The 16,916-nt window shown below is 53.7% G+C and overlaps 1 protein-coding gene across 1 annotated transcript in view; it reads right to left on the bottom strand.

Moving 5' to 3' along the window:
* RBM19 (RNA binding motif protein 19) overlaps positions 1–16,916 on the bottom strand; it is a 63,079-nt gene that overhangs the window by 13,901 nt on the left and 32,262 nt on the right. Inside the window, exon 22 of the mRNA XM_086474071.1 lies at positions 1,584–1,689. Within this exon, the coding sequence (XP_086330197.1) occupies positions 1,584–1,689 (106 nt within the window). The remainder of the gene's footprint in view (positions 1–1,583; positions 1,690–16,916) is intronic.

Below are 16,916 nucleotides of genomic sequence, written 5' to 3'. Positions count from 1 at the left end.
CAAAAACGTCAAGATATTGGACTGATGGGGTCTGCATTTTTTTGGTTAAAGCAAAATACGCTTTCAGCCTGCAGGCTTCAGGGGCTCAGTTCTTGGTGCTGAGAAAGGTGTTTCCCAGGCACCGCTGCCTGCTGCTGACATTTTCCATACTGCTGTCAAGCAGCCAGCGCAGACCAGCACAGCTAGATTCCCTCTTTGGACCAAGACAATGACTGTATTACAGAACTTGATCTTTGTTCTTGTGTTCAGCAAGGCAAAGCAGGCACAGACCTTTCTCTGCTTACCCAACCTTTTGACCAATTCACAACTACTGTTCTTCTGTTACACTCGCTTTCTGACAAACACCAGGGTCAGGCTGCTCACAGGGCATCTCAAAACACACAGAGGAACTGAGGAACGTGGGCTTTGCGCAGTTTACAAATCAGTAAACAGCCACAATATCCAAAAGTCCCCTAAAACCAAGGCGGTGGTGGACGTGGGACACGTATTCAAGTTTTCTGATGTGTTAACGGGTCAAAACCATCCCTTCTCACCTCGCTTCTGACAAACCTGCCAAATAATCCCCTGTCTTTCTATATTACAAGAGTTTTTAGCCATTTTACCAGTTGCACCGTACTTATGTCCGTTACGGGGCACAGGTTGCAGTTTCTGTCGTGTAACCTCCAGGGGTTGCCCACAAGGGGTGTCCTGGGTTACAGTGTAAAATGTGCCAAAAGGAAAAAAAAAGTATTCTATCACCATCTTCAGGAGCTGTTGAGGCCAGGCGGGGCGGTGCTCCCTGCCTCCCCCCTCTGGACTATCTCCTGTTACTGGGCACAACAATGCCTTATCGCCTGACCCATCGGTAACTCCCTCCTGGACTATCTCCTGTTCATGGCCCATCAAGGAACTGCCTCACGACTCCCCATCCCATGGTGAGATGCTCCGCCCGGGGGGAAGGAGCCAAGCAGTCCAGGCCAAATAAAAACTGAGATCTCCAACACCCTAGCAGCCTTCTGCCACTGGATTCCCAGAGGAGTTTTTCCCCCCACTGGAGTTCCAGAGGACAAGAGCTACCTACCTACCGCTGGACCTTCGGAGGAAGACCAGACCCTTTTACCTGATCGCTGCTTCCACAGAACTACACCCATCACTTCAGGAGGACTGCAGCCAGCATCTTATCAGACTGCTACTGCCACCCTAACAGGGGGTCAGGTTGTATTCCTGACTCTGTCAGTGTAAACCAGTGGCTTGTTTGTTTTTCCCTGCCTTGTGTTATATATATATATATATGTAAAGAACTGTTATTCCTATTCCCCATATCTTTGCCTGAAGGCCCGTTAATTTCAAAATTATAATAGTTTGGAGGGAAGGGGGTTGCATTTTCCATTTCAAGGGAGGCTCCTGCCTTCCTCCGCAGACACCTGTCTTTTCAAACCAAGACAGGGGGGTTTCAGCCTCAGTGCAGCTTTGCTGGCGAACGGTAACAGCCTGCCCCAAATCTGGGCTAAGCCTCAGTGGGACAGAGCCTCCAGGCTCCATTCCTCCCCTTCTGCTCCGAGACCAAGCTGGGAAGGTGCCAGAGGGGGAGGACTACATCTCACCTTGGCATCCTGCTTGGTGAGGAAATCCACAAACCCAAAGCCCCGGTGGGATCCCGTTCCTGCCATTTTCTTGGGCAGCCGGACAGTCTTCAGCTCTCCAAAGGTGCTGTGGATTAGAGAGGGAAAAGCAAAGGCACTGTGAGATCAAGGGAAGAACCATCATTTTATCACAGACCACAGCACTCCCAGCTGCAGACCCACGCTGCAGGCTTGCCGCTGCTGAGGACTAAGGCGAGTGGCGCCCTGCGGCCACTCTGCTTCCCTGGGAGCCCCATGTCCAAAGCACCCAGTAACAGCTGAAAACTCAGCTTGGATTTCAAGTGCCATCTTTTCCAGTCTCAAACCTTAACAAAGCAAAAAACTTCTTTAAGTGCTAAGCTTCTCCTCCCTTTAGGAGACCTGCACTAACCAAGGACCCAGCCTGCATGCCATGCCCTGTTTGGGGTGGGCAAAGAGCTTCTCCAGGAGGCAGGGCTGCTAACATCGAAACAGATTTATTTGCACCTCTGAAGAAGGGCTGGAGCGGACAGGATACAGGCATGAGCCAGAGCACAGCCCTGCAAGGACATATTCTCTCTCCAGAATAGCTCCTCCACCCCCAGAGCCTGTTGTAGGCACCGCGTTCACAAAGGTGCCATCCCGCTGCTCCACCGATGCGGGGCAACGTTTTTAAGACTGGATTTCCTTGCTCTAACACTTTATTTGGGTACCTGCATTTCCCATTCTGCAGCCTCTTCCATGGGGTGGAATAAACTGAGGGTTTTTTTAAGCTTGCTGAAGGTGTAAAGGCAAACAGGTGAATTCAGCAGACCCAAGTCCTGCACAACAAGCCCCAGACCCAGCAGCATTTCAGACAAGTTTTGGAGTGCCAGCGTGAGGAAAAGTCAGGAAGAGGGAGATGAGGGGGTTCCTGTTTAGCTGGAGGGTGCGGGGTAGGGCTAGCCACATTAGTGCTTGGCCACCACCCAGGGGAAACCTCGTCATGGCATGCCCGTCCCTAGAGAAGGAACTTGTTGCTTGAGCACCAAAGCACGCAGCCATCCCACCAGCCTGGACCTTGCCCCAAAAAAGCTTGAAAACAGACCCAAAGGCAGCGCTCACCAGACACCCCTCACCAGTGCCATCCCCTGGAGAAATTCCAGGACAAAGCCGACGCTTTCCCTGCATCCGAGCTCCCGCTTCCCCTTCTCCTCCCCTCCCCTTACGCCCATTTATCAAACACATATGCACAAACGGCAGGCAATAAATATTTAATGTGGACCGGGTCTGAATAGATGTGTTATTTTATTTGAAAATCTACACACACGCGTGCATACACAAAAGGAGCCTGGGATGCAGCAGTGCCAAAGAGCACCTGGGAATAAACACAGTAAAGGCCATAAACGCTCTTGTGAAATGATATAAGCTAAATCCTGGGAGTTAACCTGGTGCACTGGCAGCATGACCAGGCATTCATCTACCCAATTTCCTTAGGCAACGTGGTGTGTAAATGCACCATTATGAAGCCTCAAAATGAATCTGCACGTCTCCTCCTTGGTGCTTTTCTCTCCCTCTCTTCCTTCTGCCCACTTCGAGCTGGTGCTACGCAAACAAATAAACAAGCCCGAGCGGAGGCGAGGGAGCAGCCTCGGCCGGCGGAGAAGGCGGGGGGGGGGGGGGGGGGGGGATGCTTGGCTCTGGGAGCAGCAGGAGCACCGCGTTGTTTCCAGCAGCAGGAGGGTCCTCCTGCAAAGGGGTGCGGGTGATGGGGGCCCCTGGGAGCTCGGCAGGTGGCTCCTCTCGCTTGCAGCATCCCTGTAGGATCTCCAACGGGTTAAGGGGGAGGTAATGAGAACGCTCCTGGCCCAAGGAGATGACCACCTAGCTAGGAAGGAGAGCCGGTGGCCGGCAGAGGCAGGGGAGCGCTGGCTCCAGTCTATCGCTCTGTGGAAAACATCAGCGGCATTGCCTGGGGGGAGCAGACTATTTGCTAAAAGGGGAGAGGTCTCAGACAGCCCTCACTCTGTGCACTAAACCACCACGTGCCTCCCTTTGACACCGAGACCCAAGGCGCAGGATGGGCAAGGAGGTGCCCAGCAGGAGCAGGACAGCTACAGACCCTCAGGGTCCCAGGGGAAGCCACGGTGACCCACATCAGCCTGGGCAGAGGTGGCAGAAGCTGGCTCTCCCTTCCTCCCCAGCTCAGACTGGCCTGAGCTACCCTCGCTGGGAGACACGTGGAGGCGGTGGGGACCTGATCCAGAGCAGGGCTTGCCCTGAGCATCTCCCTGAGCAGATGGATGGCGGGAGGAAGGACAGTGGTACCCACCAGCAGCTCCCAGAGAGATGGGTCCAGCAGAGAAGGCTGCAGCACAGCTCCCGACGGGGAACAGGCAAAGCAGGGGAGCGAGGAAAGCCGAGGGGCACGGCAGAGACAGGGCTGACCCCACCAGGGCTGCGGAGTAAAACACCCTCCCCCCTACTGCGGTGCTAATTAGAAACCACAACACAGCAATTACCATCCCAGGAGCTGCGAATGAAGTGGAGAGCTCGGGCCTTTAATGTTCTCCTCTCTAGCGCCAGGCAGAGACTCACACCTCTCTTTTCCAATTATTTCCTCCGGATTTGGGGGGAGAGACACAGAGGCGGGAGGGAGCCCAATTACCCCCCAACCATGCCGGGCTCCTGGTACCCAGGGAAGCCAGGTGCCGCCGTGTTGGCTCCCACACTGGCTGCATCAACGCTGCAGCCTTCCAGCTGACCATGCACAGATCGCACCGCGGCTGCCATGGGCAAAGCCACAGGAGCAGGGATGGCAGAAGGAAAAGGGATGAGGCTCATCACTCGGGCAAAACCTGAGCAAAACGACAGGGAAGGGAAAAAAACCCGCAGCTTTGATACGGGCTGCTAAAGTGCAGCTCGCCCGTAAGATCCCACCGAGCTGCTTTAAAACACGCAGGGGTGAGGATGGCTGTGGAGGTGGGGGCCTCACAGCAACTCAGACCCGGTGTCGCTGCCACCTCCCTCCCCTTCCAGCACGCCGCTCCCATGGGTGCAAACGGCGTGAAAACGCAGCACGTGCCCCAGGGTGGGGGTTCCTCTTGGAGCTGATGTCTCTCCCCATCTCTCTCTCCTCTCTCCGTGGCCAACTGGACAGAGATCAGAAAGCGCTGGCACCAAACCCCACTGCTGGCACAGGGCACAGCAACATGCCAGGCTCCTCACCCCGAGCACGCCGGTTTACAGGGAGGTCCCCGGAGTTAGCGGGAGTGTGAAACCTGAGCGGTTTCTGGATCTGTACCCACCAGCATCCACGGCTTCTCCACGTGCTCCCCAGCCCCTGCACCAGGGCTCAGCCACAGCACAAGCACTGAAGGACGTGGCGGTTGCAGGAGCAAAGCCCTTTCCTTCTTGAGACGTGGACTTGTTTGCCGTCAGCCCGGCTTAACTTCACAGAAGACTATAACCTCCTCTCTGGTGAGGCCTGTCCCCACCAGAGCCACCTGCCTGGCCTGGGACTGGATTTCTAGCAAGGCCCCCCCACGGTTCTTGGTGGCACCGTAACGAGTGCAGCCAAGGCGTGGGGCAAAACCAAATGCCTTGTATAACCGACCTCCGCATGAAGCTGCTCACAATTAATATAGGCAGTTTGGGGGGACGGGGGGGGACACACACAAAAGCAAAGAGGAGGAACTTTGCCACAGAGGTGGCAGGTTGGCAAAGCCCCCAGTGAACTGCCATGCACTTCGCTGCTCTGTCACCTCCTGGCTTCCTTCCCCACCCACTCACAACAAACAGACGTCCTCAAAAATCCCGAGCGGGGGTCAGGGCTGGGAGGGGAGGGCAGAGCACCTGCAGGGGTGCGGGATGGGTCTGGAGGATGGGGCTCTCCTGCCTTCCCTCTGCCTGTGCTCCCCGTGTGCCATGGGCAGCCTGCCAGCCAGGCTGGCAAAACCCACCCTCACGCCTGGGCTTGCTCTCCCAGGCTTGGCACGTTTCCACACCGTTGGCTGGAAGGGATGACAGCCCCAAACAAATGCCGCAAGTAAGATATTTCCTAAACGAGAACCTTTGTTTCGTGCCGATCCAGATTTACTGGGAAACCAGCAAAAGCCTGTACTGGCCCTGGCTGAGCCATGATCCACACGGCTGCAGAATAAGGACAGCCACCACCTTTCCCTTGACAAGCCACCTCTCCCAAGCTCAGCTGGAACACACGATGTTCCCAGAGATGCCAGAAGGGACAACCCCTCCCTCCCACCCAGCACTTCTAGATGGCATTGCCGAGTATCAGCCGCTCTCCCGATGCTTTGGAAGCTTTTCCAGTGGTGCTGCACCCACCCCCTTGCTTCCGTGGCTGAACAGAGGGAAGAGAAGTACATTTCTTCTCCACGCTGTAAGATGTAGGCAGCAAGCTGGCTGCAGGTCAGAGGAACATCACTCCTTGGGATTGTAATTATATCCTTCTGGCACAGGCCAGCTGGGAGGCAAGTCCTTTGTCTGCTAATTATAGGACATTATATTGCTATTAAACAGAGCACACTCCAGTTTGGTCGACAACACACTGCTCACTTGGCTTTGCCTGTTTACTAGAAGGCGCTTGCACATCCTTCATCAACGTGGCCAAGCAGCCAGAGGACCCAGGAGGACAGGGATACAGGTGGTCTCCAGAAACCCTCTTCCTTCCTCCACCAGCACGACACCCAAGTTCCCACCCTGCAGCTCCCTCCCCCTTCCATCACTGCTCTCCTGCTACAGGCACAGCCCCAAATCCTCTGTGCTTCCACCTCAGTATTGCCAGGCACACAAGTGCCAGCACCATCTTCTGCTGCTGACTCCACCAATTCTTTTCACAGCTCCTCTTTTCCCATCGGGTTTTGCTTGAATTTCTGCCCCCTGCTTCCAAGTCTCTCCCCACCCTTGCTCAGCCCTCAATGTCTAAGTCTGGCCCCATCACTGCCCCACGGCCGTTCGCACATGCTTGTTCATGAGACAGGTACCTCCAGATCACAGTAAACATTACTCCAGCTGGGAAGCGTTCCCTCCATCTCATCCCATTCCCAATCTCAAACGGGAGCATTTAAACTGCAAGCTGCTTGGGACAGGCCAAGACCTGTCCAGCCCTAACCGTTACTTTCAAGTCCCAAACAGAGAGATGTGTTCATCACGCTTGATCTTGGTGCACCCTCAGCTACGAGCTGATCGAGATCTCTTGGGTTGCCAAATTCTGTAGGGGAAAGCACATTTGACACCACGAATCCACGCAATGGTTGGAAAGACCAACTGCTGTCTGCTGCCAGAAGAGCAGACCACCTTGGAAACCAAACAAACAAAATCACCCTTAGGTTTCTCCAGACATGTACGGGTATCCCACCGCATGGGGCACGCCTAAACCCCCCTCTCTGGTGCCCCTTCGAGAACAACAAACTAGCAATAACCTCGTTGGAAAGTCGATGACGAAAACCTCTAGCGAGGCTGCCAACCGTCTTGTGGGTTGCCATCTACCGCCATCACCTCCTCCTCCTCTCTCCCCTCCTTTCCTCTCGCTGCCTCCTCATCCCCAAGCCCTGACACTGCCTAAATCCCCCCCTTGTGACTGCTGGCAGCCCTAGGACAGAGCTCAAGCGAACGAGCCAGGCAGCGTAACCGCTCATCAGATACGGCTCTGGGCAGGGGACGCCGAGTCCAAGAGAGACAGAAGTCCTTCCCTTCCCTCCCCTTGCTGCACCACCTCTTCCCCAGCAGCGGGCTGCAGCCACACATCAGCCCAGCAGAACTCACTCAATCGCTTTGCACTGGTCGTCTTCATTTCATTATTTTTTTTTCCCCCTTCACCCTCAAATAGGACCTTCCCTCCCAAAACAAATTACCTCCCTACCAGTCTCTGCTTCTGCGCCTCTTTGCTGATTATGGGGGGTGGGGGGGTGTTAGGAAATAATAATGGTTCTTTTTCTTTCTTCCTCCTTTAGGAACGCAGGACCCTGGCAAATGGTTTTGCCCCTGGGCTGAGCCGTGGCCAGTTCCACCCCCTGCATGAGAGAGTTAATGAAATACGCAGCAGAAGGTCCCTCCCGCCTCCCGCTCCAGGACTTCAGCTGACTCCAGTACAGCTAATCCCATTACAAGAAAATAACGTGGATAATTCAAGCTAATGAAATCGTTACAAGAATGTGGACAGCCAGGGGTGGACATTCAGAGCCAATTTAACACTCCTTGGTGTTGTTATCCCCAGCACAGGAAATATCTGAAAGGAGGAAGGGAAAGGAGAGAGGGAGGAAAAAAGCCCTCCTCTCTTGTTAGCTTAAATCCTGTTAGAGAGTTCAGGAATTAAATCTGCCACCTATCTCCCCTATTACCATTATCATCATCATCATCATCATCATCATCAATAACGTCTCCTCGGTAACCTCTGAAAATTAGCAACTGAATGCAGAGGAGGGCAAGGCAGGAGCCAAGCCTCCTGACACGCTGCACCAAGCGCAAGCCACCACCGCCTCCATCTCCGGCGGAGCCGTGGGGGCAGGAGATGTTGGGTGGAGGGACTTCGAAGCAGACCAGGTGTCCCAGTAGACCCCCAGCCCACGGCTGCATGGATGAAGCGACGCTGGGAAGCAGGTCCCCACCTGCCCCCGCCCCACGGCAAAGCTGATCCTTCATTCCCGCAGCAGCTTCTCACCTGCGCCGAACGCTCCTGCTGGATAATCAAATCAAAACCCCTGGGAAAGCCAGCAGTACACGGGAGGACAGCCACGTCTGCGCCTTGTTCTTTACTACCTGGATCATCAGTTTTTCCAGCTTCCTCTCGTCTTTGCCCAGGAGCATCCTCTCTGTTTGGAGGCCTCTTGATCTGCTGCCGCAGCGCAACGGGGTTTCGCTTTATGCGATTCCTGTCCTTCAGTGCCAGCCTCCTGCTGCCGGGAGAAGTGCTACTGTCTTCTCTGAGCCCAGCTGCTTCCAAGCAATGGACCCCTTCCCTGAGGCCAGTTTTCTAGGGGAGGACTGGCCACGCTACACAGAGCCTCCTGCAGCTAAAGGTCTAAAGCCAGGCTCCCTCCTTGGCCACCCACACCAAGGGAAGCCAAGCCCTGGTGGGGCACGTGTCCGAGCCCAGCCACAGCGTTTCACCACAAATCGGTTCTTTTTGGCACCAAGCACTTCCAGGCAGGAGCTGGCGGTCGTGCCACGCTCGTGGATGCGGTGGGTTACCTCCCCCGCGCCGCTGAAACGAAGCACAGCCCTGTCTGCTTGGGGTGGGAGCTGTGGGAAGCCTCACCACGACAAGATTTCAGAGCTGTTTGAGCCGGTATCCTCGGCTCACGTGGGATCAGGAGTGTTCAAACACCTCCTGCATTTTCAGCTGGATATAGGTATACAGACAGCATACAGCTTCGTACTCCTCCCCAAACACCTGTAACTCGCTCCCTGGAAGCTTTAATGAACCGCTTGGCCAGGCAGTGAAGTAACACAGTGAAACAAAGTGGGGAGGCTCCTAAGACTCAAAGAAACTGTCTCCCCAGGAGACAGGGGTCTTTCAGAAACAAGACTTCTGAAACAGGAGTGTTCTTTAATGCAGCCCTACGTAAAAGGCCCACAAAAGTCAGGAATAGCATTTTCAAACCAGAAGGTTCTCCTGATGAGGCAGGAGCGAGCACTAAGAGATGCTGCAGCAGGAGCCCAGCAGCCATCAGTGATGCTGGGGAACGGAGCAAGGACCCCAGGTTCCTTTTCAGCCTCTGCTCCCCCATACAGGCGACCTTGCAATGCCTCACCTCTCCCATTTTTCCAGCTCACTGCCTGCAAAGCCACAGCTGCTGTCTACCAACCTCACACAGACATACAACACTTCAATCAATCCACGAAAGCAGCAGAGGGACTCGTGATTTAAAAAAAAAAAACCAACCCCGTGCAACATGAACTGAGCATCTTCAGTATGAGAAAGCAAAAGCCCCACAGCAAAACCAGCAGAAAAGTTGGAAGTCCTGCAGAAGGGTGACCCGGGCTTGCAAGAAGGAGAAGAACCTCGGGACTTCTCTTTGATGGGAAAATTGGGGGCAGAGAAAGGCACACAAGCGGCATGTTGCTCCGTGGGCCATGGTGATGGGGTATGTGGTGTTCAGCCTGGGTGACCATCCCTTCCCTGTCCCACGTGGAGACTCTCCGATGTGTCCTACAGAGAAACTCTCCACCTTTCTGCCACTACAGCACAAACACCACCTTTCCCTCGGGTTTGACTTCTACTAGACCTGTAGGAAATCAGCACCAGCCAAATCCCCACCTCGCATCCCCCCAGATTCGGCTGGAAGCGACCAACGCTTTCTGAAAGCGGGCCTGCCCGGGGCAGAGGAGGGGGAACGAGCCCCCTGAGCCCCCTGGGATGCGCCCGGCGCGGACGGCGCCATTCGATGGCTCCAGGATGCTCTCGCAAACGCGTCTAATTACATCCAGACGGCGCTTTCGGCACACCTGCCACGGCAACTGTTTATCTCGCCGACGACTTAAAGAGCATCATTTGCAAAGTTTGCTGGGAAGAAAAGCCAATTAGCATGTCGCCGGCTACACACACAGATCCTCTTGCTTTATCTCCGCCGTGGCTGCTCGGAAGAGGACCCTTCGGTGCTAATTCCCTCCTTCTACTCCCCTCCCCCTCATCTCTTCGGCTCCTCCGGTTGGAAATACATCTCCAGAAAAAGACCCAAAAGCAAAGCAGGAGGCGGCAGCGGGGGTGAGCCAGCCCAAGCTGCCAAACCTGCCCGCACCAGGAGATGTCGAGAGGCAGCGGGGCAGAGCTGAGCTCGAAGGAAGAGAGCCCGAGGTCCAGGGCTGAGGGGGAGCGTTGCGATACACGTGGTGGAGCGTTTTCCAAATGATGGGGTGGGTTTTAATTCCTTTTTTTTTTTTTTTTTTTAAAACCGGTGCCTGCACCAGGCAGTCCTCATCTCTCCTCCTTCATCCCCATCCTCCTGCTGGTTCAGGATTCCTCTGTGCCAGCTAAAGGCTTCGCCAGGACTCTCCTCTCTCCTACCTGCAAGTCTTCGCATCTCCTACCCCTCCTCGTCAGCTCAGCACCCATCTCTCAACCAGGGACTGACTCATTTATCCGTGCTGTTGGTTGACGTTTCAGCGCTGTGCCTCCCTGCCATGCCTCCCACACGCCCTGGACTAAAGGCAGCGCTGGCCCCAGCTCCAGCACACGGAGGAAGCCCACGAGATCCACCTAGAAACCAGCCCTGGAAAAGCTGGTTGAGCTTTTGGATTGCCCTTGCTCCCCATCTCTTCCACGTGCAGAAAACTAAGCAAAGTTTATCTCTTTTTGGATTTATTGAATTTCGGACCAAATCTTCAAAAGATGTTCAGTATCACAAACACTGCCAGTGCCAGAGACTACAGGGACGTGGATGGGTTTCTTCCAAGCAGCTGTGGATTTACCCACAAGACTCCTGCTAGCGCTAAGTCCCGTTTTTTTGTGGATGGCTCAGTCAGCAGCAGCCTCCCTTGGCGCTCAGGGTGAAGCCGGATCAAAAATGCGACAGCTTTGGCCCCAGACCAACAGGCAGCCACGGGACCTTCCCTCTCCTAAAGAGGCAAGACCAGAAGGCAGTGGCTGTTTCCCGTCGCTTCAACGGCTTGTTTAAAAATGTAGCAAAACATTTTACCCCTTCTCGATTTATTTTCCTTAACAGTTGCTTATGAGGGACCTTATCAAAAGCTTTCTGAAATTCCAAGTAAATTAGTCATTAGGCAGGTTTTCAGAACAGTAATTAGGCCACTCCATGCCCCTGATGTATTATTTACCTGAGAAGATATACATAATTAGGGCTCTTCTTTATAACTGGTATTACACACACTAAATTCTACTCCAGTCTATCGTGTAATTACGCAATTAGGCTGCATGCTAAACAGAAAGAAGCCAATTCTGAAAACCAAGCAAAAAAAGGAAAAAAACCCAACCGTAATTATTATTTTTTAAATCCTCCATCACCAGCACAGCAGCAGGTCTTAAAATTTTAATATCCCTCCACTTAAGTCATTTTTAAACAGGTGCTGCAACCAGGTTTGGTTTCTTAATTTTGCCGCATTTAATCCTACTTTGCGAGGTTTAACGTCGTGCAAGAGATTCAGTTCCTTAAAGAGATTTGCTTTAAAGGCTGATGTTAAAAGGAGCCTTTCCCTTCCCTGCTCGGCCCAGATCTGCCGTGCCGGCGGAAGCGGCACCGCATTGTCTCGCCGCCTCCCTTCGCCGCTCCTTGGCCTCCCGCTCCTCCCAAACAATGATTATTTTCCAACAGCTCCCCGGCTCGCAGCTGGCAGAGGCAGACAGGTACAGTTGCTATGGTACGACCGTCACAGCAATTTAGCCCCACGGAGCTGGCTCCCACGCCTGGACTGACCCGGGCAGCGGGGCTGAAGGAAGGAGGGCAGCGCCGCCAGCCCGTGGGCGCCTGCGGCAGGAGGTGTCACCGTGCAGAACGCCATCCGCGCGCCTTTCGGCCACGGGGAGGGACTGGGTCGTCTCCCGATTCGCTCCCCTCTTCCTCCTGCTCCAAGTGCAAAGCCAGCTCCCGGTTCTCCTGCAGGTCCCTTCCCACCCGTGCCTGCCCACGGGGCGTTGCGCAAGCAGAGTCGCATCTGTCCTGCCTTTTTCCTGGTCCTCGCTGATGGAGGAGCGTGTGCCATCCGGTCCAACACAGGGTGGGGAGGTGGGTTGTTTTTTTTTTTTAATCTACCTATTGTTACACATCTATTTTAGAGCCGACGAGATCAAAGAAAAAGGCCCAGGACTCGCCGAGCACATCGGCACCTCCCGGAGAAGATGCTTGCGTATTATCTGGCATTTATTCTCATGCTTTAAAGACAACAATGATTCACTCTTTAGTTAAAGCACGAACAGATTTCCTTCCAAAACTCCACAGCTCAGTGCTCAAAATTCCCAAGCCAGTTCCCAAGGCACAGGGGAAGGTGCAGAGCTGGCCTGGGGAACACCGTAGGCTTCAGGAAGCCCCTAACTTTTTTTTTTTTAAACAGCACTGTTGGCCTTGGACTGAAATCCGAAAGAGGGCTGGGGGTTTGAAGTCAGCTGCTGGTCTCAAAGAGTGGGAGCTGGTGACTCAGAGGACTTAAAGGCAACCGCTGTTGGACATGTGTGACTGAAGAGGTCGTTCAAAACCAGTAGAGAGGTCAAAAAAATCCCACTCTAATATTCTTTAGGTTTTGCTGCTGCTGCTTCTCTCCTTTTTTGCTGTCTTACAGAGAGGAGAGCTCTGCGCCCAGCCCTGGTCACCGCAGGGCTCTTTACTCCCCTGCTGCCACGTGCCAGCCCTGCCGAGGCTCCATCTGGGCTCTGGCCACTCTCAAATTCTGTGATGTCACCTCACTAACAGCTTTCTTCTTGATGCTACTGTAATTATTACAACTTTTTTTTCCCTGGGGGAGACAAAAGACATTCAAGCACAGTGCAGAAAGGACCGGCTCTATCAGGACAACTGAAAAGAGGACTTCACTTGAGCCTTCCCCAGCCTCCCACCACACCCACCTCCAAGGACCGCACCCTGCCCAAACTACAGCTTCTGATACACCCCCTCCCACGGCGGCGCTCGCCACGATGTACGAACGACCGCAGCCGTGACCCTTCTATCCCAAACCTCAGGAAATCTCCATCCTTGCAGGGACTTCACTGAGAGCCTCCAACGCTTGCAAAGCCTTTCGCAGAGCTTGCGCTCGTAAGCCACGATTCTCCCCGCATGCAGCACGTTGCAGGACCAGGGCTTAGGAGCCACCGAGTCACCGCAGTAATCACCAGCGGGTCAGGATTTCAAAGGAACCCACAGCTCCAGCAGCGCTGAGATTTGGGGATTTATCTCTCCTGGGCTCTTTTGAAAATCCTGATCAGAGTGCAGCTCTGGTCAAAAATAAGTTATGCTAAAAATAGTGCTCACAGGAGGGCCTGGTACAAATCTCCACTCCTCTAGGATTTTATGAGTCAGCTCGTTTCAAAGACAAGAGGAAATTTGTATGACTGGCAAAGCAGTAAACACAGAAAGGGAGATCTATCCATGCCTTGTGGGCCCCCCGAAGGGGTACCTAGGGCACCCTTTGGAGAAAGCAGCCTTGCTGTTAAGATACCAACTACATCAACAGTCAAAAAAAAAAAAAAAAAAAATCTCAGATTCAACTGTAGAACCTCCTGCACTGAGCTGGAAGAGAATAAATATAGAAGCAATGAGATATTTATAGGCAGACAGCTATTTTAACACAGCTCTGCTTTAAAGAGAATCCTTACTTAAGTCTTGTCCCTATAAAGCTTCAGGATGACTTCGAAAAAATAACCAGATTAATTATTTTCATCAGGAGAACAGAGAAACATGTAGGGAAGATCAAATGCATGCAAATGCATTAAGAATGTGGGAGCTCGAATGAAGTGCTCCTGTTCTGGTGACTCAAATACAATAAGGATGCTGAGACGTCCTGAGCGCAGGTTAGCCTCCAAAGAGCCCAGCCCCACCACATCCGAAGTCTGCCAGGGATCAGAAGACGACAAAGCACTGAAAACAGGCACACGTCAGCTCATCGGCGAGGCAGGCCGGGAGCCACCACACCGCCGTGCTCCCCTGACCACCACCATCCCCTCCAGAGACACAACCAACAGCAAAACATCAGCTTTTTCTCATTGTACTGTAAAAGCAACGTGAGCAGAAGAATATTTCAGCGTATTCACTCCGATAACGGTTTGATTCGCCCATGCCATCCCCAAAATCGGTTGCTAGTCAAGCTACGATGGTTGCTTTCTTCTCGCTCCCGGCATGCCCAGTCCTTTGGTCACCCTTTCCCAGTCTGCCACAACTACAACGCTGGCTAAAGCTCAGAGGCTACTTCATGCAGCGGGACACACATCTTTCCAGGTCACTTGGAAAACTCTCAGAAGACAGGAGGACAGGGAGCAATCGCACGGTGCAAGCATTACCTGAGCCACGGTGGGATTCAACGAGGACATTTCTACTCTATTTCTGGAGAAAAAGAGCGGCAGAGCCCAGGATGGAAGCTGAACCCTGCCGATGCAACCTCGCTAATTTAACAAATGGACTTTGCTGAGGCTCAGTGTCTGCTTCAGCGCTCCCCATCCCCCTGCCCCAGCCCTGCCTGCCCTCTCAATTTAAAGCCTCTTCAATAAAATAAAATACAAAATAAAATAAATTAAACCACCCGACAAAAACACACAGCCTGAGCGTTTCACAGCTCTGCTCTAAAAATGCGAAAGAGGGCAGAGCTGGGCAAGAACAGCTTAAAGGCAACGCTGAACGCTGAGCGGGGCACCTGCGGGGTGAGGTGTAAGCTCTCCCCGTTCTCCTCTTTCTGCTGTTCCCCCCAAACCTTCAGGAAGGCTCATCACAACAACCCTGGGCGTTCACAATCGGTGGCAGGCAGAAGAGCAGGCGCTTGTACCTTGCTGACAGATGCCGTCAACGCAGCGTGGCAGCCGCAGGTTTGTTGAGAAGGTGAACGTGAGGCAACAGAAAAGGAAGAGAAACCACCACATCCTTCTGCATCTGCCAGCAACGCCGGCACCAGCTGACCTGAAGGAGCTGCAACGCACTCATGGATGTTGGGAGGGAAAAAGGGAGGTGATGACACACCTAAAAATAACCTGCCAACCGGGGTCCAAAAGGGCTGGAGTTTGTCCTCCCCACAGCGGGCATTTCCAACAGCTTTTGACCACTGGCTGCCCAGGTAGGGACACCCAGCTTGCAGGGAGCTGGTGGCAGAGCAGGGACCTCATTTCTCCTTGCTGCAAAGCTTCCAGGCCAGGGGCTTTCAACAGAAGATCCCATTTTTTAGAGGCAACACAGGTAAGTACAGCTCTCCAAGCCGGTACACAAGCTGCCATGCCCATATCAGAGTTGAGGGACTAAACAAGATGGAAGCAGGTAGAAACTCCCCAAGAAGAGATGCTTTGCTTGAGCAGGGGCACTGGCCAAGTTATGAGCTTTCCTCTGACTCCTGCACTGTTATCAAGCAACAGGGCTCAGGAGACCATCTCCCACCACCGCCTGTCTGCCTCTGAATGGCCACAATGTCCTCCGTACCTCCTAGAAGCCACATCTCTGCTTCAAGCAGAAGGTTCCCTACACTGGAAAGAGTAAAAGCTGATGCTAAGAAGCAGCACCGCGGTCACATACAGCGTGTCAGATGACAGCCAGCTGCTAAGTGTGGTGCTCCAGCTCTGCAAAAGGAGGTTCAAAGAGCTTTCCTGCCAGCACTCGCTTGTAAGGTCAACGCAAAGGTGAGGGGAACGTACTGCACCACGGAGATGCCAACGTCCCCAAGGGACGGGGCTGTGTAGGAGGAGCCTGCTTTCAAGTTCACACATCAGAGGATGGCCTTTTCGAGGAAAAGAGGACCTCAGAAAGCAATCAGAGCCAGGAAAACACGAGCAGAGTTGATTAAAGAAACGGAGTAATGCCGGGATTCATAAATTCTCTGATGTTTCCTAAGCATTAGAAAGCATTGATGATGCCCAGCACTCAGCTGGATCCACCAGAGGCTGGTGCTGCTGCTGGCAGAGACAGGACTCGCCGCTCTCATCCTCCACTCCCAAGGGTCCAGGGCTCTGTTGGCATGAGAGCCACAGGCTCTCGGGACTCCTCTTCCCACCCAGGCAGGTAACTCCCAAGGTTCACTGCAAAGCTTTTGAGTCCCAAATAGCACAGGCCACGAGCTTTCTGCTTGGGGCGGGGGGGCAGCTGTGCCTCAACGTACCGTTTCCTTCTCAGCTCTGCAAACACAGGGAGATTCGAGCTGCTGCTGCTGCGCTTTGCCAAGTGCTGCAAGAAGCAAGACCATAGGGTACACAATGAGAAAGGAGGGGAGGAGATGATCCTTTCAACCCCAAACCACACACAAAAAAAATAATGAGCACCCGTGGAAAAAAAGCTGAGACGCCTTCCAGGGATAAGAATAACCAAAATTGCTGGGGACTGAGCAGAATCCCTGCCGTTGGAGAGCCTTATGGGGCTGGGGGGGGGGGGGGGGGGGGGAGTGTGCTGCCAGTTGGGACAGGCTTGGGAGCGCTGAGCCTGTGTGAGCTGTCAAGAGTCCCAGCTCTACCTCGTGGGATGGTGAGAAGTCCTTGCAGAGGTGACAGCTCTGGCAGCCGCAGCCAGCAAACAGCTGAAAAGGGGCAATGGCAGCTGGGGAAGCAATCTTCGCAGGCAAAGCCAGGCTGCGCCCGCTTGCATTGAGAAGGAAAAGGGAGGCAACTGGTTCAAGACCAACTTTTAAGCGGCATCCTCGCTGCCCACAGGTAGGGCAGGGCAGGTTGGCAGCTCCCCTCCCTCCCTCCCTCCCTTCCTCGAGACTTTA

The sequence above is a fragment of the Leptosomus discolor genome, chromosome 16, assembly GCF_034619465.1.
Source record: "Leptosomus discolor isolate bLepDis1 chromosome 16, bLepDis1.hap2, whole genome shotgun sequence".
NCBI classification, from domain to species: domain Eukaryota; kingdom Metazoa; phylum Chordata; class Aves; order Leptosomiformes; family Leptosomidae; genus Leptosomus; species Leptosomus discolor.
The sequence above is the reverse complement of the archived record's forward strand: the minus strand, read 5'-3'. Positions and strand labels throughout refer to the sequence as shown.